Source organism: Parus major, chromosome 1A (genome assembly GCF_001522545.3).
Source record: "Parus major isolate Abel chromosome 1A, Parus_major1.1, whole genome shotgun sequence".
NCBI classification, from domain to species: domain Eukaryota; kingdom Metazoa; phylum Chordata; class Aves; order Passeriformes; family Paridae; genus Parus; species Parus major.
In genome coordinates this window covers 37,294,152-37,315,834 of record NC_031773.1, presented here as the reverse complement: position 1 = coordinate 37,315,834, position 21,683 = coordinate 37,294,152, and the positions used below count along the sequence as shown (strand labels likewise).

Genomic DNA, 21,683 nt, shown 5'->3' with positions numbered 1-21,683 from the left:
GATCTTACTCCTAAATGAGAAGTGTAGTGCAACTTTCAAAATTAAGTATAGTGCCAAAGTTTTCTTTATCCCTTTGGGATTGGTTCCGAGTCTGTTGTCCTGGCTTGCCTGTGCTCAGTTGGTTTTCATCAGCCTTTTTGCCTTTGTTTAGTTTGACCAATCCCACACCCACTGTATGTAAACTTTGAATGAGATTCAGTGAGTAGAATAAGAAAAATGACAACTAGCCCATTAAGCAAGAGAGCAGAATCCTATGAAGTCGCTGCATTAAAAAAAATAAAAAATTAAATGCAGCTTGAAATTCGGACATTATAAATGGCTACAAACTTCATGCTTCAGGGGACAGAACAATTAGAAATACAGTTCCACTGATTAACCTGTTTGGTCTCCTTTTAGAACATTCTTCAAGTACTGATCTCATCTTTATTTCTCTTCAGAAGCACCATAGATGTACTGGGGGAGAGAACATTCTGTGTTATATGGTCATATTAAAAGGAATAATTCTGTTTTGAAATTAGCATGCTAATCTTCTCCAAGATGTTTTTCTCTTCGTGTTTCTGTGGCTTTAAAGAGAAGGGTGCTCAAGACCATACGGTCTTTTGCTGCATGACAATATGCAATTCTCTCATTTGGAGCATTGTTTCTGTTTGCTAAGTTTTGTCAGAAATATGTGGCAGTGAAAGTCAAAGTGATGGTGATTTTTTTACCATTTTTACTCCATTAGCTGTTGTTTGAGTGGCTTTTGTTCAGCCATTAAGTGCACTCTAATACCAACATCTAAAATCTTACCTAATACAGGAGCAAGTTTAATAGAAAAAATAGCACAGGTGGGCATCAGGTGTGTAAATGATCACTTGTTTTCTATACATCCAGGAATAATTCTCATTTCTGCTCATGCAGTCTGTGATTGTTGTTTCCTAACATCTGTGCATGATGCAAACTGATAAATATTTCTTCTGTGAACAGTGGAAATATTTTTAACAGATCTCTCTTTTTTCCCCTGGGTGAACCAGGCAAACTTGGTTCTACCAAATTTCTTCTGCTCAGCCACTGGTTTGCCATCCTTGTTTCAGATAGGATGCATCATTTTGGAATGTTAATTAGGAGTTAATGAGACTGGTTTGGTGACTGACTCCACTTCTCAAGTGTGTGTGATTTTTGGGACCATTGCTGTAACTTCTTAATTCATATGTTCAACACTATTAGTGATTTCTGTATAGAGAGTTTAGTTTTTATTAACTCTGTACCTGATGTCCACCATCAGCAGAGGAGGGAAAAGACATGTTGCTATCAAAATAGAAGTAAGGAGCAGTGTGCAAAATTTGAATTAGGAGCAGGATATTTATTTTCACTCTTAGCACACAGAGATGTGCTATATAAGGATCTTATAATTCTGAAAGTCAGATCATACCAACAGCATTAGGAGGATTTGGCTGCTTTTTTCTTAGACCCTTTATTTGATGTTGATTTAAATCTTCTTTTTAAGAGCATGGATTTCTTCTGGATGAGTCCTAATTCTATTAATATAATAATTTCCCCATGGAACAGGTGTAAGCAGTTGGATGTCATTGCACAAGGATCCTCAGTCATTGTTGCTGCTTGATACTTTTGTTCTTAGGTGTTGATCAGTCAGAAGGGCTCTAAAATGTTAACTGTGAGTTCAGCATTAAATAGTTTGGTGCTTAATTCTGATAGTTTGCCAATCCATAGTTTTTATGATGTCTCTCTTTTCTAGAAAGATTTTGGTGATGCTAGATAGCTTGTCTTCTGCAAAACAAGTTTTGCAGAATTTTACTGGAATTTTACTGGAATTTTACTCTACGACTTTTAATATCATGTACTAAGTAGTTAAATTAAGCATATCCACCAATCATTCTTGACAAGCCTTGTGATAAAGGATTTTTTGGCAATTAGTTTAAGTTAAACATTTGACTTTTGAACTCATTCTTGTGGTATGTTTGAAAACACTGGTGACCAAACAGTATTTTGATGAATAACAAACTGCAAACATTGCTGCTTTTTGTTATTATAATGAGGGATAATTGACATACTAGTGTTGATGCAGTTGATGTTTTACATAAAGCTTTAAAAGAATTTAAAATACTTTGTTATTTTGCTCTTAATACAGACAAATATGCTGGTTTGTTGTTTTTTTTTTTGTTTTTTTCTTCCAGAAACATTTCTAAGAGGATTTTGAGACTTTAAATTGTATTTGCTCTGGAATATAATTGAATGTACAAAGTAGGTACTTATAAATTCTTACTATGGGTGAGAAAAGGATAGAGTTCAAAAAAAATGTAAACGTGACTTATAATCAGGAATGCTGTGAATTTTGTAGAGCAAGATGTGCATTTCACTGATCTCTATGTGATGCTGGTCTTTTAGGGTTGCTTTGTTGGCAGCATGGTCAAGGATGAGTGAATCCTATGGCTGCAGTCAGCTGTGCTCTGGCCCACCTGCTGGGCACTGACCCATTGTTGTGCAGGGTCTCTTTTGATCTCAGATACCAAAGATTCCTGCTTTTACTCTTCTACGTTAAAAATCCATGCTTGTAATTATACTAATGGTTGATATTGTACTGCTCCAGTTAGAGATGCAGAGTTTTAAAAGTGCACAAAAATCATGCAGATTAAGGTGTTGTAGTTCAGTATCCTTTTCTGGGCTCTCTTAATGTGAGAATTTAAGTCTTAAAAGAATAAAATCTTTAGCTGGCTAATTGACAAAACTGTTTGTAGGTTTTAGGCAGTTCCTAGGAATAACATTATCTCTTTTCACCTCTGTAAGAATAGAGGTGAACATTTTCAACTTGTAAAGAAAAGAACTTCAGTAAGTGAAATGTGATGAAAGGCTTGTAGAGTGAAAAAGATGCAATTTTTCCAATTATACTATCATTCCAATAAAAGCATTTTATTACTCTAAACCTGTTTTACTTAAATATTTTGGATGCTGTCTAGACAGTGTAATAAAAGTGTGTTACAAACATGATTAAAATTAGTGTTTCAGAGGGGAAAAGTTCTTTAATCTTAAATCATAGAGGTTTGGGATTTTTGCTTGGTTTTGATGGGAGGCACTGACAGAAGGATTAGATACTACGCAAAGAGGTAGGAAGATGGTAGTTAGCTGATATCAAACTTGTGCATGGTAAAGCAAGGAAGCATCTGGTTCTCAGTGGTGCAGTAAGAAGAGTGATTATATAGAATCATGTATAAAATAGGTGTCTTTTATTTGCAGCTAATTTTCCAGGTTTTTCTGAATGGTCAGCCAAGGGAAAGATAATGTTGAATCCCAAATTGGATGTTGCAGTAGTTAATTGCCTGAATAAGTTTTTTTTCAGAGCAAAAAACAATTCTTATATTTTGCCTTTTATTTCTACTGTGGAAACTTTTAGAAAATATTTACATTTAATAAAAACCTTAGCAATTTTACAGTGTCTTGAGATGAAGTTGTGTTAGTGCACTTTGAACTTTTTCTCAGGATGGGAAATACCCTTATGGTAAAATTGTTTTTTCAAAATGTTAAATGAAATTAATAAATTTTGAATATTGCCTTTTTTAATTGTTCATAGTTATTTCAGAAAATTGGCAGATGCCTAGATTTGTTTCCTCTCCTGCATGGTTAAGCCAAGAAAGCCCACTGAGATAACTGATGGTGCTTGTGATGTAGAGTTTCTGTTTATTGCCCAATATGGAGCTGAACACAGGGTTTTACTGAGAGTACAGTATCTGCTTGCACATCTTGCTGTACTGGTTCAATATGGTATTATCTCAAGTGCTCATCATTTTCAAAAAGCTGATGTAGCACTACCATTCCTGGAGTTCTGTGAAATAAATAGTTTGAATGGGCTTGTATCTGGTCCAGGCAAAATCAATTGAGCTAATTAAAACTGCTCAAACTAACCTGACTGACCTTTCATGAAATGAACTGGGAAGCCCTCAGTTATGTGCTTGGCCAGCAGAACTCCAAGGCAGAAGCAGGTTGGTGCAGGAAGGGGGGTGGGAATGGGGACATTTTGACTCAGCATGGTTTCTTGTGGCAAGAGCAGCTTGTGCGTGCTCATAAACTGATCTGCACTGGATAGGAATATTGCTTCATTCCTGGGAATAGACAGCCCTTCCCCAGCTCTTGCTTATTCTTAGCAATGCACAAATATTTATAGGAAGCAAACCAGTGAACCATTAGAAATGCTCTTTGTACAATGTCTCCTTACTGGAGGGATGGTGTGCTGGAATGTGGGGATATCTTTGTGGAAGTTTCTTTCCTCGGTCTGAACCTTTTGAAAGCATCTTATTCTGCTTGTATTTTCCATACTAGAGGTTTACAGAAAAATGTTTATACTACAGCTTCAAACATTTACTGAAATCCTAGAAAACCTAAAGAATTTCTGTGGATTCCTTATATTAAGATCAGATGTGGGAATGTCACATTGAATATCTGCTACACAAAACTCGGATGACTTTAATGGAAAATAAGAATCTGAAATGGTATGTGCCTGGTGGCAAAATAAAAAAGCAGAGGAAAGGGAATGGATGGAGAGAATTATATAATGGGTCAGAATTACACCTCGGTGGTTACAAGTCCATTTCTCTGCTGTGCTGACAGAGAAAGTAATTGCTGTACTTAATGTCTTTTTCAATGATGTGAAACTAGTTTTTACAGCGAAGTGCAGTATTTGAGAGAGTCTGCAATGTGAGCAACACAGTAATCCAGCTGATTGAAATGTCTTGTGGGCTGAGGCAGTTTCAGCTGCAGGGCAGTTTGAAAAAACACAGTTTTTAAAGTGTCTAACAACACTTTAAATAAGCATTTTTAATTTTTAAAATAATAATGTATCAACCCTCATCCACAAACCAAAATGTGGTTTTATTGATTTTTATTACTCTAAAAGTTAGCTAAGAACATAATGCTAGCAATGAATAACTGAAGATGAGTGCATAGGCAGGATATTTTCAGTAATGAAGCTTATTTTGTCATGAGTCAAAACAAGTGGATTTCCTTTTTAAGGCTAATGGTTATCAAAGCAAAACTTAATAACTTGCTAAAAGGCAGTAAAAGGTTTAAATTATGTAGTTGTTACCCTGTTGGTTTTTGCTCAGCCTGCATTTTTTAAACATTGTGTAAATTTGTGTTTCTGCATGTTTGGAAGGGGAACGTGTTCTTCGTGTTTGGGAAACCACAGCCTCTGACAGTGACTAGGAATCTGCTTTAGGGCAGAAGGCATTGGCAGCCCTGGCCAGATGTGCCGTGCCAGCTGTGGATGGTGACTGTCGACCTGTGCTTGTGACTCTGCCTCCTCATCTCTTACAAGTAATAAAAACCTGGTGCTGCTGTGGTTCTAACCACTCAAACTTGTGCTGTGACACCTGCTGCACTGAGCTGGAGTGGGGAGCAAGCCCCCTGAGCCTTTCTAACAGAGCCTATGCACTCTGAATTAGATTTACATGAACTGTTTAACCAGCTGTCCTATGCTTGGGAAGAAGGCCTTTAGCCTAGGGGAAGTATGGATTATTTGGGGTGGTTTCGATGGTGCTGATTTGCAGACTTTGGTGATCTTGGACCTTCCTGAGAAGAAAGCAAAGTTTAGGAATGGACATCACAGGCAAATCCTAACTGAAAATATTTAAAGTTATGTGGCTAGAACTTTCATACCAGATTTTGTTCCTGTTCAAAATTGCTAAAAGAATAGTTAGTAGCAGGTGGTTTTCTATTAAAAGAGAGAACTGTCTTCATTACAGATGTAGTTGTATTCAGAGAAAGATACTTCTATGGATACTTCTCATTGTCTTTGGAAAGCTTACGACAAGCATGTATCAGAAGGAGAGAACTTGTGGAGAAGGGTATACTTATCTACTTAGACACTACTAAGACTTTTTTTTCCTACAATATTTATATTTGAGTTTCATTTTTCTCCTTAAGGAAGGTTTTTCCTTGGAAATGCAAAGTTGTTTCCATTCTCTGTTGTGACATCTTGGAGACCGGAATAGCAATCTGAAAATGTTTCTGTTTTTCTAACACAGTATCATTCTTCATCTGCATGACACTAGTTAAAATTTACATTATATCTTCTGTGTGCCTTCTAGTTCTTTCTGAAGGAGGCTGGCTTTGTAAAGAGGCAAAGATCATTTCTTGTTGCCTTAGGGCCTTAATATTTCTTATTGTGTCACTTCATAATGGATTAATACGATAATGGGATAAATTAGGACCTAAGTTTATGTTATCAAAATTTTTAAGCTTTACAGTTTATAAAAGGTAGAGGATGTTGATTTAAAGAACATTTCCTAGAATGTGCCATTACACTGTTTTTTAAATGCTTTTTTAATAAATGGACCAAAAAGAATTACATTAAATATTTGTAATTATTTTTTTACAGAAGACTCAATGAAAGTATTTTTGAACATGCAATGATTTAGCCATAACCTTCTTTAGTGATAGGAGCAGGTCTGCATCGGTTGTATTGAAAGGTTGGTTAGAAGTAGACTGGTAAAATTAAATAATGCATTAGTGTTGCTGTAATGAGCGCTGCTGTGGAGAGTTTAAATAGCTTTTATTCAGGTTCACTTGTGGAAAAATATCCCTTTCTGGTTTGCCAGTTTTCTAGCACTTGTATCACCATAGTGTTTGCTTTGGAGGAGCTGGAGTTAGTTTTTGATATACTGCTGCTATTTTCAGCTAGCAAATAACACTGGTTTTGTTTTTAAAGATACTGTGTTTTCCAGCATTCTCATGATATACTTTTGACTAGTTTTGTGTCCTTTGTGTAAGATGGTGAGAGATTGTCAGTGTCTCAGCCTCAGAATATTGACTTTGTTTTATGTGCATTAGAAATTTCAACTGAAATAATTTGACATTCCTCTTTGTTCTCTGCTAGTCCTGTTCTCTGTTTCTCAAGGTACTGGACATTCAGCTAGAAGCTTTTTCTGATATCTTAAACTGATTATTTCCCTGTGTTTCGGTAACCAGGTTTCACGCATCTCTTGTTCTAATGTGGAATGCTGGCAAACAGCTTGTGATGTCAACAACAGATTGGTTTTTTTGTTGGCTTTTTTTTTTGAGTTTTGTCTGCTTTAAGTTGGTCTTCTAACCATAAGATTGTGGGGTTTTCTTTCTCTCTGTTCAATGTCTACATTGAATTAGTAGACTGACCTAGACACAGTTGACTCAGCCCAAAGCTGGTTGACTGCTCACATTTCACATTTCTACCTTGGCCTTAACGTGACTTTGAGCTAGAACAGAGGCAGTAAAACGAATAATTTCTTTTTTTTATTTACTTGCCTACTTTTCCTGTCTCTGGCCTGACAGCAGTCAGTGCTTTAGAAGCTTAATCCTCCTAAAGCAAGTATTTCAGCAAATCTAGTATGAAACATTTGTTTTGAAGAGTCAAAATGTTTCATATAAGTGTAAACTGTGAGTAATTAATGACTGTCCAAGTAATTGAAAAAGTACTGATTTTCAATGGTAAATTTTCAAAGAAAAAATGCAAACCAAGGGAGCCATAATTAAAATGAGTGATTGAGACTGGGACTTCAACATCAGCAGGTGCAACTATGTCAAAAAAGATCAGCTATTGAGTGAAGAGTACAATTAACTTTTTTTCTTTTCTGTATTTCCTGAAAATCTCTTATCTGTAAAGGTAATACAATTGCATATGGCAAACAGGGTTGTAGAATCATTCCAAAGGAAGGAACTTCAGGTATGGTCCAAGCTCCTGCTCACAGCAGGATTAGCACTGAACTCGCACAGCATTGCCTAAAGCTTTGTCAAATTGAATTTTAATTTGATTATTTCTTACTTTTGTGATGAAGAAAAAGCTGTTAGTTGGAAAGAAAAGCATTTAAACATTTAATCAAACTTCCTGAAATATGAAATTAATATTTCACTGATGCATGAATTTTGTGAAATATGGGAAGCATGTGAAACAACGTACAAAGACTGTAACTGATAACTAAATATTTTCCATTTTAGAGCCTTGATGAGTATGAAGATGATGAAGCAGGGCAGAAGGAACGGAAGAAAGAAGATGCTATTACTCAACAGAATACGATACAAAATGAGAGTTCCAGTGCAGATACCTCTTGCTCATACTTACTCCAGGTGAGATCTTAACATTGTTCCTTTTTGGCATTTTACTCAGATTAAAACTTGTGCTACTTTCTTCTTTGTATTTAACAGTAGATTATACCCTATGTGAAAAAAACCCTAAAGTTCAGGAGTTGACACATTATTGAAAACAGAGTATGAAAGCAAACAACACTACTGAGACAAAGATCCTGACAACAGAATCTTGTGTGTCTGTAGAGGTCTTGAAGGTGATAGTTTTGATGTTCATCACATAATTACTATTTAGTGAGGAGAGAGAAATTGGGAGATTCAAGTGAAAACTACTGACAGGTTTAGAATATTCAATTAATTGGAGGTAGACTTCTAGATCAGGACACATTTTCCCAATTTGTTTTGTCAGTTGACTTCTAATTACTGATTCTAGGATTGAAACCAATATACAAACCCCTAGGGTAAACAGCCCTTGCCTCTGTGAAGCCTTTTCTCCATTTTTATTGCTCTCCTATCCCTTGACCACACTCATTCCTGCAGTCCCTTCCTTGACATCAAAACATTGCCAATTATGCTCAGTACACCCCTCCATCATACTATACCACCTGTGGCAAATGTTCTGTCTCTTTCCTGAGTGCCTCAAGTCTCTTTAACCAGTCTTGTTTCTACTTCTCTTACCTAAGAGCATGTACAAAGCCAGCTGTACAAACTGAGGCCATCCAGCTCTGCCTGTTGACTCCAACAGAGGCAACAGCACATGCATAGGGAGGAAAACATGCAAACAAATCAAGCACGTGGTGCTCATTGGTAGTTTTCTAACCATCCATAACTAGAAGTGGCATGGCTGGATTGGTGGGTCTGGATGCATTTTCCTTCTAAAATTTCACTGTGTTTCATATGCTCATGGATGCCTTTAACGTTGAGAAGAGCCTAGGCAGAGAAGTCTACAGAGAAGTCTGCAATGTCAAGATTGGTCTCCTTTTGTAAAACCTGAATCTGTCATTTTCCATGTTTCCATGTGATTTCAGCAAGGTGTCCCAGTGGAAGACATGAGGAACTTCCTCTTTATGTGCCTGATTGCTGCAGAGAGAGGATGGCTTCTCTCAGTTGCCTATTCCCTAAGATGAAGAGTGCTATTTTATTTGGTTGTTCCTCATACAGGAGTTACTCAATAACATTCTCTCCTTTCCAGTTTGACTCTGTTTTGTTTGCTACCCAAAAACAGAACCAATGGAACATTCAGTACAACATGCATTTATACAGTGGTTTAGTGGTGGGGCTTGTTTTGTTCTCTGTTTCTTTCCTTACAATTCCTGATACCTATTTGTCTCCTGAGCAGTGAATTTACTGTTTATGTTCTGTATGCCTAATCTAACTTAACATTTTGGAGTTATCTGTGAGTGAGAATAACAAGCTCAGAGGTCAATGACTGTATTTAGAAACGTGTTCACCTTTTGTTTCACTTATGTACACTATACTTACGCCCTTTAAATTTAATCTCCTGTTCCACCTCCCAGTCACTCCCAATAAAGGAGTCCTGCATGTTTTTCTAGTTGATCTGTATCTTTTCTGTTCTGAATAGCATCTGTGGGCATCTCCTTCCCAAATACATTGAAAAGCACAGGTTTCTGTTCATTATTCACTACTCTGGTTGTTCTGTCCACTGTGAAAGCTGACCATCTGGGCCCACCATTATTTCCTGCCTTTTCACCAGTAACATCAATAGTTTCTTCAAAGCTCAGGGAGTAAATAGCTGCCTCATTCTAGCAGATAACATTTTAAATTTTTTTTTCATTAATATTCTAACAGTGTACCTGCTGTAAATAGATGGTTCTCCAGAATGCTCTGACATGACACTCTTACCATTCTTTTCCATGGTGAACGTCAACAAAAATATTTCTGTAAAGTGACTGGCTCTTCTAAGTATGCCTCATATAATCAATCTGTTGTCTTTGCAGATTCGTCAGGAGCCTCCATGCTGAAAGGATTTTATGCTTTTTTTCCAAGTTGTTTGTAAGACTGTTTCTTACAGTGTTCACTCTGTTTTCACTTCTCCAACAGATATTGCAGAAGTTGTAATTTTGAGTTTCCCCTTGTGGTATTATATAATGCTTTGGCTATATTCCCGTGGCCTCTTCCTTTATCCAAATTTTCTATTCTTCTTGACCAGTAATCTCAGGTTTTATTTACCAAACTGTCTGTATTAATTGTATCCTACATTTCCAACTATGTCACCTCTGTGTTCCAGCCGGCACTACTTATTTGTTGACAGAGCACAGCAGGAGTGTCCTGTTACCAACAATACAGAAGGGAGTCCCAGGTCTTTTATCTGGCAAAGGCCCAGGGTGGCACATGTACAGAACAGATGGAACCTTAGAAAGTTGTAGCTATTAAGACTTAATCAGTTTACTACTGGCTCTGTCAATTCGCTTTTTATTAGAAGACTTAGAACTTGCTCATTTTGAACAGAATTTGACAGCAGTGTTATTTCAGCTTTGATGACTTAATTTCCTTTTGATTCTACTCTGTGCAGTATTGTGAAGTAGAGGCTGTGTTGTGGATGTAAGAACTAATTTTAAGTTGCCAAAATAATATATATTTTACTTCCATGTACTAAGCAGAATAGATACATTTCTGTAGTTACGGATATTTCCCCCCATTTGTCCATTCTTATTATTTAATGAAATCTGTAAATACATAATTATTGTAAATATGTTAAATAAGATTGTATTGACTTCATATTTGATGAGGAAATACGTTGCTGAATAAGGTTTTTTCTAGTCCTTAATCTGATTTTTCAGTTCCATTTTAATATTGTCAGAGGTTGGAGTTTTCATTTTCTTAGGCAATATGTACATTTTTTGAAACTCTGGCTGAATTTGAAGTTCTTGATCCAAAAGCACAGACATACCAGATTTGTTTAAGAATAGATCTAAAAACACAGCAGAGTTAAATATTTTCTCTGAAGCAGAAGTATTCAGAAATGATCTTCTGAATTTTATATTGGCAATATAGAAGATGGTAGATCTGTCAATGTTACAAGCACTGAAAAACTATTGCAATCAAAGAATTTGTTATTTAACTTTAGCAAAAGGTAGTGTGGAAAGCCACACCCCACCAGGTGAATCAACATTAAATCTTCTCCCAGACACAAGTGTTATATCTGACTCTTGACTTTGTTGCTTGATTTTCCTCCTGTTCTTAATAGGAATAAAATCCTGTTCTTCAGTTGTTCTGATCTTGTGAGTTACGGTACCATGGGCTACTCCAGTGATGTGTATGGGGATGCAGACTAGGGTGATAAGTCATGTATCAGTAAGCTTAGAACTCTTACAAATGAGCTAAAAACCTGTAATGCTAAGGACAAGCATAGTTAAAACTACTATTTAAAAGTTATTAAAGCTTCTATTTTAACTAGGAATCTTCAGCATCTGGTTATTATCTAGCTCTTGTTTAGCAGAGATGACAAAACTGAAAATCGTGCAAAACTATTTGATAGCAGCATCTTTCTTGCAGGTGGATAGAAATGATGCATTCAAAGTAGCAAAAATGTAATTGAAAATGGTGTTAGTATTTATTAGAGTTAGTGTTGTGCTGCACTACACAGTATAGAAGGTTTTCATCAAAAAACCTACAAGATTTGTCTGGAAAAAACAATTTGTTTAATGAAGATTTATTTTTAGGTCTTTTAGAAGACCTTCTGAATTCTAGAATGTGGAAAAGATATTACTATTAGCTAATACTCAAAAGAATTCTGCCAAAAAACGTCATATGCAAGGCCTTTGTATCAAAATTCAGGTTTGCTGAAACCATGGTCATGTGCCTCTTGGAATTCAGTTGTTTGTGCATTTGGCCTCCTAAAATATGCCCCAAATATGTGCCCTTCTTTATGTAATCCTGTGGCCATAACCTCAGTGTCATTACAAAAGTGCTATTTGAGCATGGTAATATGTTGTGATGTGTATGTCACCTTCTGGTGTTCTTGGAAAATTGGAGAGCCAGTTGGGAAGGCTGAGAAGATAATTCAAAGCTAATATAAAGCCTTGCAGTGGGAGACACGTATAGGTCCTCCATTCATTAAAACTTTCAAATTACACCTGGCTGGTTTTTGGCAGTTATGCTGTAATAATACAGAAGTATCATTCTCAATACCTTGGAAAGGGTTTGAAATACCATTTTATGTTATCTTTGGTTCCTTTCAGCTTGCATTTTATTTCAAGTCTTGTAGTGTCTGTGAATGCTAATTGTGCTGTGCACTGAATGGGTACATTGCAAAAAATTTATCAGCTGTGAATAATTGACATTTAAGATATGGGAGTTGAGTAATATGTATTGTCAAAAGCATCAAGAGACTAAAAGGTGTTGGAGAACTTTAAAATTACCTTTGTCATGAGGGTGGGGGTTATTGAGTTCTAGATGTGTGTTTTTCTCCACACTGAGGACAAAAAGGGTCTTGCTGGATGAGCTGAATCCTGTCCTATCCCTGGAAAACTTGGCCCAAACACGTCAGGATAAATTTTTGCTTCTGACATAACATGGAATAGTAATCAATTAGTGAGAGATACTGATTTTTGTGCCTGTGGGCATGGAAAGAGGAAATTCTGAATCACTTAGATACTGAACTTCAACCTTTGTGAAATTAATACTCTGAATCCTTCAACTGAAAGGTAATTATTTATGAATTATTTATAAATACTAGAATGATTTAGAGTATCTTACTGTAGGAATGGAATGCTGACCTTTATTATTGTCACACAGACGCAAAATTTGTCTAGTGTATTTCTTAATTCCATATTAAGAAATTGAAGATCATAATATCACAGTTACCAATATCTTTTGCATCTGTACTGATTGCCAAGGAGCTCTCTGCAGTCATCTGCTAGAAACTTGGCTTGGTATTTGTAATGCTGGTATGAAACTGGTAGGAGAATTTGGCCTCTCAAGCATTATGAAGCCTGGGACCCCAGTATGAGATGACCCACTCGTTTTTTTAAGCCATGACAGCTTTTTGTTGTACCTAGTTGCATATATATGTATTGCTGCAAAGCCCAGGGACTCATTCAATACCCTTGCACTTCAGTTGGAATTAGCAGTCATTTTGTTCCAACCATTAATTTGCTTTGTGCATGCAATTGTAATGCACATTTCTTGCTCTCTCTGTATTGGTCTTAGCATGTACGTGAATGAGAAATTCAAGAAATTAAGATGTTGAATCTTACAAAATTACTTTTTACAACTTTGTGAGATACATTTTATACAGTTAAACATCCACACTGAATTGCAATCACAAACACAGAATGGATTTTCAAGACAAAAAAATGTCACTTCGTTTGTAGCACTTAACCTTGTTAGACTGTAAGTTGTATTATATTCTTGCAGTAAGTACAAATTATGTGCATTAGCAGACAGACTAAAGCTTGATCCTAGTACAGAATTCCTGTGGAGCTGTTAATCCAAGACAACGGAAGGCAAAGCTGCCCTAGTTTTCAGTCAGAGCACTGACATACACAATAGTATTGCCTTGTCTTGAATTGCTCTCGCTCCTCTCTGTAGCAGCAATGCAGGTTTTTGTTCTCTGCAAGAGATTAGCTTGTGATAGATGCTTGGATAATCATTCAATTTAGTGTAGAAATTACCCAGTAGCTTTGAAAGAATCCATGTTGATTTGAGGTGAGGATAGGATGAAATGTCTACATAATTAGCATTAACAGTACAATTATGAAATTGTGTCACAGTAGGTTGGGTTCATTGTAGTAACTTCAGTGTGAATAGGTTAGATGGCTGGTGAAGTAATCTAAATTTGATTTATTAACATGACTCCTTAGTTATGTCTTGTGCATTTAGTTGTAAGTCCTTCAAATGCCTTTGAAAATTGAAGGAAAACCACATCTGATCTTTTTCAACCTTTTGTTATAAAAAAGCTTAATGTTTCACCAAAACATTGCAGGCACTGTGTAAAAGAAATGTGGTCCAAAGATATTTCTGCAGAAGTGTAGTTCTTGTGCTGAGAATATACTGCCAAATAAGCCAGTCAACTCAAGTTGCATTTTTTGATTATTTTGCCTTTTGTGACTTTTCATTTTGCAGTGTACTGTCATACATAATTTTACAATTACTTTCATTATCCAAAGTATGTGGTAATAATATTCATACCTATTCATACATGACCACGGCTTTTCAAAGGTGTCTAGCATCTAGGTTTCATGTAGTTCTTGCATAGAATTGAGTGCATACATTCAAGAGTAGTAATTAATCTTTGGTAAGTATTTTGCCATGATATTGCTTGATGCTAATTTCTGTTCATAGAGAAAATGTGGTTGTGCTACACTAGGCGTGCTTAAATGTATTAAACATGTTTTCTTTTCATCACTACATTTTTTAGGTGCTAGGCCCAGAAATATTTTGCATAATAACATGATTATAATATCGGTATTATTTTTAAAAGTAAGGAAGTAAATGTGATTAACAGAAATATGTTAATTATGGTGACGTATGTTTGAGTTTGGAAGTCATAAGTAATTCTGCCAAATCAGGTTATATGACTCTATTATTTGACAGTTAATTACCAGATAATGTTCATCTTGGGATTTCTATTTGTATGTGGAGCATGATGCACTTCACAGAGATGGTATGAAAGCAGTCATTAGTATCCACAAAGCACTTAAGCAATAATCGTGACTGTGGTAGAAAACTCATGAGGAAGTCTGACTATGTCTAAAAGTGTTTGCATAAAAATTAGTTAAAGAGTATTCAGATTCAATGTTAAGTATTAAAAGATCACAGATTCTTAAAATAAAAATTACCTTAACTCAGTTTTGTGCATGTGCAGTGTTTTTAATGTGACGTTAGTTGGAGGGAATTTGCTGCCCTGTGCAGGTCATGACATGAACCAGGTGCTTCAGTTACCATCTGCCATGGTTCCCATGGCTTGGGAGACCCAGATGATTTCTGTGGTCTATGTAAGGAAAACAGGAACACAAGAATTTCATGTTTTCATGGTCACACATGATCAGGGAATCACTCAGTTTCTAGCAATATGGGCCTATATTCAGAGCAGTTTGAGTATGTTAATAACTAAGTAATTAAGGCATGTGTCCACTTTGTGAAGAGCTAGAAAATGCAAAATATTGAACGTTACTCACTGAGTACTGTTCTTTGTGTTCCACTTAAGAGATGTTGTGGAAAAATACATCATGATGTCAGGAAGGGCAGTGTCATGAATTAGAATGAAAGTTGCATCCAAGGTCTAGGATGTTCTGACCTGTTCTGAATTGGTTGACTTTGCAGTCTTGATTTCCTTTAATTGCTATTTTCTGTATGTATTATTGCAGGTTGGAAAAAACTCCACTCTATATAGTAACTTTTAAATTAATCTTCAAGGTAACTTCTGAGTTTAAGAGTGATAATGTTACATGGTGTTCTTGTCTGGTATAACTGGAGACTTTAACTACACTCAAGGATTTGTTTTGATAAAAATGAGATTGCTAGTTTTTAGAAGAACAGCAGTTTAAAAACAGTGGAGTCTGAATTTCTCATCAGAGTGAGCTGTGTCATAAGATGTTGTGCTCTCCTGCCATTTGAGCAAATTCAGTATATGTGTGTCTGTTGGTATAGTGCTGCTGATCCATGCGTGTTCCGTGGGTTTTACTTTGCCAAAGGATCTGCACATGCAAATCTGATTCAGCTGTACTGCATGTGCACTATCCAATACTGCTGCTTTTGGAAAGTGCTTTCAAGTGAAATCGTGGTCTTTTTTGCCCCTAAGAAATTAGGAAGGTGAGAGCTAGCAGTTACTGATGTGAGACCAAAGGAAAGAGGGTGGCTGTAAATTGCCTATGAGCCAGATAAAGTTGCTTGGCTAAGCAACATGTAGCCTTGAAGATGCAGCTTGGCATCCCTACTTTGAGTTGCCTGAGTTCTGCTCTTGGAGGGAAATACTGATAATGACTATCAAGATTTGTCTTCCTGAAAACTAACCAAGAAGAGCGATCTTCCAGTTTTTTTGTGGAAGGCATTATTTGTGTTCAGTGCTTGATCACTGTCAGCATAAATTTGATTACCTTTGATGGCAAACTTCTCTTTTTTTAGAAAAAAATACAGAGTTATTAACATATTTAACATCTGTGCTCAGTAAAGTTTAATTTAGTGGATAAGTGGTTTAAGCTTAAAATTTTGTTTGATGGATGCATTTCACTCCAGTAAATATAATTAAATGTACCCAAGAAGTGGCTTAAAATTGAATATTTGATTTTGTGGCTTGTGTATGTGTGCACAACTGTTTGTCACAAGACCTGCATGAAAACTAAAGCTGAATCAAGTCTGTATCTGTGAAGACAAGGCATTGTAAAGGATTCCTGTTCTTACTTTAGATTCAAAGTTGTGCCTAGGAACCTGCAGGGTTTTCAGCACAGCCTGTTCATCAGGTACTTTTCTAGATCCCTATGCACAACAAGTGTGAAGCAAAGTGTAAGTTATGATTTCTTCCTTGTAGTTTTGCTTAAGTTTGGTTGTGATCCTTTCACTAAGGTTTAATTTTCTGGGGGCTTTGTTTACTTTTATTCTAATTTTTTTCCTTGTCTTCAGATGTCGCTGCTATGTACTCAGCCTGTATGAACAGATACTTGGTTTGTTGTTGCCCTGTTCGTTTCTTTCACTGTGGAGTTCATGAAGCTGTGCTCCAGAATTGCACCAGCACTAGCTTCTGTTACACTGCTCTGGAGCCTTTTTTGGAACCTTTATACAGATGTAAGGAGTAGGAAGCAGTTTCTCAAATTCCCAACTAATGTTTTGAGCAGCCTAAAGGGGCCTCATGTAAAGGAACTTACTTTTTTCCCCACATGCTTTCTGTTTTGGACTGGCTTTTTAAGTCAGCTGGGTTAAGTGGGTATCTCCTCCCAGTCTGATTTTTCTTTTGTGTGGGGGAACAAGGAAAGTGATCCTGAAAGTATAATAATAATAAACTGTAGCTGAGGTTGCTTTGGCAAGGAAAAATCTTTGAGCACATACAAATTTATTGAAAAAGAGGGTCTTCCTGATGTATCTACTTTTACAAATAGATTACACAGCCTGACTGATCTCAAAAGCTTCTGTAAGGTATGATAATGCTCTTGATTCCTGCTCTTTCCTGTGCTACTACTCTAGAGAGAGAATTTTAATTAATACTGCTTTCATGCCAGGAACAAGTCTGAAGGCTGGGTCACAGTTATGAGTAGCTGCTGGGTGTGTACAGAGAGGGAGGAGGTTCTTTTCTGCAAGAACCATACATGGACCCTGCTGCAAGGTGGAGAGGGGAGACAACTGGCTCAGTACTGCTGAAAGATGAGCAGAAATGTATACTCTGCACAAATACACAGAGCAATAGTTGTCAGAAATCTTGTAACATGTATCATACATTCACGTTATTAATAGCAAGTTAGAGAACATGATAGCAGCAGTAACTCAGATGTGCTGGTGCATTTGGAAGCTACATATTCCAGTTCCATGGTGGTGGGAGGATGGCTGGGGCAGGATAGCCTGCTTCTGCATCTCTACATCCTTGCAGTCTGCTGTAATTAATGTGATGGCTCAGGAGGGAGGAGGACATAGTTATTTGGTGGAGACAGTCTGACTGTTTATACTGTGAAAAAGTGCAAGACCTGGGTGTGAGCTCAACTGCTGCACTGCTGATAGAGCCTGTGGCTTAATTATTAGCAACATTTTCTGGCATGGTTTTGGTTCATGCTACCTAATGCTCCTTTATGTCATACCTGAGGACTGTTTGAGGAATAATGTACCAGGAACCAATCCTCTCATATAGTATGAGCATCACAACACCAGTTTTGGCTGCCAGTGTAGTGCTACAAGGACATTACTACCCTTTGCTAGCTCAGAAACAACTGCGTATCTTTAATCAACACTCAGGGGTATGCAAGGCAGACATAGGTTTCCTGCTCTGAAAACACTGCTTTGAGTTGTAGTTCAGCCCTTGTGTGATTTCAGATACTTTTGTCTGAGAGGAGCCGACAGATTCTTGTTTTTTCGGGATACCACACTGTCTTTCTGGTCATTTTTCCTGCTCTGCTTTTTCTGTGAGTCACCTGAGATGTAGTCAGGTTTTTTCAGCCTGATCTTATCAGCTCCTTCACAGCTTTTGTTATGAGTGCCTGCTTGTCCTGAACTTTTTTCTGACACTTCACAATAGTGAATATTGCTTGAATATAGAAATAGAGAATAACGAGTAAAAGAAAAACTCTATTAATTTGTTTAAATGTATATTTCTGGTTTCCTTATTTCTCGGAGCTGTTTTTTTCTGGTAGATGACTGACTTACCTGGTAGTTTCTTGTGTTACCTGCAGGTATTTCTTTAATTATTTTTTCTCACCTTATGTTCTTAATAGATTTTTTTATAGGTAAAAATTGAGGACACTTACCTTTCTGCTAGAACTCTGATTCCCTAGGTATTCTTGCAGTGTTTCTCCATGGCTCCCTGGCTCTGTGTAAACAGGCAGATAAGTCATAACTCCCTTGGCTTTGCAGGAGTAATATCTATCATTTGAACCCAGGCATGTTAGCACATCTGTTCTTGTTTGATGTCATGTTAATTACATCTTAATTAAAGATAATAGATGAGGCTGTAAAAAATAAAAGTTAAGGTTCACAGAGTTGTGTTGCATTTCCATGAAAAACTTCTCTAGATGTTTTCAAAGGGGTGACATCGATTGAGAGGAACTGTCAGCTTCCTCCCAGGCAGAGGGGCCCTGTAGACAGACCATGACAAATTAGAGAATTGGGCAATCACCAACTGTATGAAATTCAACAAGGGCAGGTGCCAAATCCTGCACCTGGAATGGGGCACTCCTGGTTGTGTGCATAGACTGGGGAGCAGGAAAGAGACCTGGGTATCCTGGTGGATGGAAAGTTGAACAGGAGCCAACAGTGCCCTGGCAGCCAGGAGGGCCAACCCTGTCCTGGGGGGCATCAGGCACAGCATGGCCAGCCAGGCAAGGGAGGGGATTGTCCTGCTCTGCTCTGAGCTGGGGCAGCCTCACCTCGAGTGCTGGGGGCAGCTTTGGGTGCCATGATGTGTAAAAGACATTAAAAAAATGAAGCTATTAGAGAGCATCAAGAGGAGAGCCACAAGTATGATGGGGGATATGGAGTGGGAGCCATATGAGGAACATATGAGGAACACTTTTTCTGTTCAGCTGGGAAGAGACTGAAGGGAGACCTTCATCCTCACAAGGGGAGGAGAAGGGGCAGGTACTGATCTCATCACTCTTGTGACCAGTGACAGGACCAGAGGAAATGGCATAAAGCTGAGTCAGGAGAGGTTTAGGTTGGATATCAGGAAAAAAACACTTCACCTCATGAGTGGCTGGGCACTGGAACAGGCTCCCCAGAGCAGTGGTCACAGCACCAAGCTTGACAGAGTTCAAGAAGCATTTGGACAGCAATCTCAGGCACACGGTGTGAACCTTGGAGTATCCTATTTAGGATAGCCTATTTAGGACCAGGAATTGGACTTGATGATCCTGATGGGTCCTTTTCAACTCGGCATATTCGTTGATTCTGTGATTCAGGAATGGAGGGTAAATGGTATCTCTTGACTCCTGAGGGAAAATTGCTTTTGGGAAATTTCGATGGGAGGAGAAGAAATGTATTTAATCTTCTCGTCTTTTTTTTTCTGTTTTCCATATCTGCAGTCATTCCTGGTTTATATTAGGGTCAGATTGCCTTTCAGTTGTTGCGCATTTAGATGTTATACCACTTCAAGAGCTGAATGAAACCCTGTCTGTATTGCAGAAGATACGTAATTTCCATTTCCAAACAAATCTCAGTGCACAGTTGTACTGAATGTGAGAAGTGGCTGTAGTTAATCAAGACGTGATTTAAGGTAGGGGAGTTAACTTGATTTGCTGGATGGAGATAGAATCTACCTTGGTAGGTAAAAAGGCAAGAAACCTGAGCAGTAGACCTCCTTCTTCCATGTAGCAAAGTTGTATTTGCTCACATCTTGAAGAAGGTACAAAAATTTTTTAGGAAGCCCATATATACATTGCATATGAAAAGAAAATTGTTTTGATGGCCTAATTTCAGTCAAAATTTAACCTTGCATGTTGCAGGAATATCATTATGTAGTAATAATCTGCACTAGTGTATAGTTATATTTCAAAACTGTGTGCATATTCTTCATGCGAGAATATATACCAGTGAGCCCTAACAGCCTGATTTGATCCCGGGGATTTGCTTTAACTGTTTGCAAAACTTTTAAGCAGTGTTTCAAGGGATTCCAGTGAACCTAGTCCAGCTAACTCCAGAGTCTGTACTTATTTAAAAACAATGTTTGTTAGTGCATTTTAACTCACAAATTTGTAATAGTAGGGTTGGTTTAACATCTGGAAAACTTTGTCAGACACTTGTAAACACAGACAATCCTATTTATTTAAAGCCCAGTGACCAGCTTGTTTGTGTAATCTCTCTGTTGGCCAGATGAAATGCCAAGATGAGCCAGGAGCAAAGAGGAGAGTTAGCCAAGTTCCTTGCATCCTAGTTTAACAGAGATTTAATTGGCAGTAAATGGTTTCATTAATTGAAATGGTCTCAGCTGCTTTTTCTGTCCTTACATCTCTTCTGCAGCAGGTGCATGTCTGTGTGTTAGTCTGTGCAGTGAATCAGATGAAGGAGCTCATGTGGAATGAGAGAAATGTTTTCTTTTTCCTTGGGTTTTTCACGTAGATCACACCCTGTCCTGCAGTAATAGCATCCACACAATCACTTTTGTAGACAAAACAAAAAGGGAACATGACCAATTTTCTGGAGCAATGCTGGTGTATGTCACTCAGCAATAGTTTGCTGAGTGTTCACTAGTAATTTGGTTTATTAGTGAAGTATATACTGTTGAAAGGTAATGTTAGCTGCCTGAGATCATGTGCAAAAAGTAAAAGTAATTTAAAGTTGTGTTTGGAATACTGCATTGAAGTATTTGATTTCAGGCTTGGACAAAGAACTGATGTTGGTAGATGTCTCTGGCAGCAGTATTTTTTCACCAGTATGAAACAAACCATTAGCATTGTTACGAATTCCTTCTTTATGTACTGTTTTTCTACTCAGGATTTCCACAGACTATGAAAAGAATTCCTCTTTTAGAGGGAGACATTCAAATAAACTGATTGCTTTGTTGCTCATGACAAATCATTCACTTTTATAGTGATGATTAGATATTTTAAATGTGGGTTAGAACTCAAAGTTAAAAAATATTAAGGAATATAAGCTAGATTTGTAAATAAGTATTTTTGTACAAGAATAATAATCTGCTTTTAAGTTAACTTTTTGTCAGAACAAGCATATCCCTCCTTTTTTCATTCCCTTTCTTCATTTTCTGCCAACCTTCCAAAAGGAGACAAGATCTTAAATTATAGATGCTTGCCTCATTTTAAGATCTTCTGAATAGTTTGAAATTTTAATTTTTGATTTATAGGCACGTAAGGTTACTTACAGTTTGACAATTTATATTCATGTTGCCAGAGACTTTTGGATGCACACAAAATAAATTCTGAAAGATGAGAACAGAGGTAAATAATACATTTTCTTAGTGCTTTCATCATCACTTCAGAGAATGATTGGTTTACATTTACATTAGAGATTTCAAAGTTATAAAA

The 21,683-nt window shown here is 37.1% G+C and overlaps 1 protein-coding gene across 1 annotated transcript in view; it reads left to right on the top strand.

The window, feature by feature from the left end:
• The window catches only part of PAWR (pro-apoptotic WT1 regulator), a 67,645-nt gene that overhangs the window by 27,368 nt on the left and 18,594 nt on the right, over positions 1-21,683 (top strand). The window contains exon 3 of the mRNA XM_015627399.2: positions 7,960-8,088. Within this exon, the coding sequence (XP_015482885.1) occupies positions 7,960-8,088 (129 nt within the window). The remainder of the gene's footprint in view (positions 1-7,959; positions 8,089-21,683) is intronic.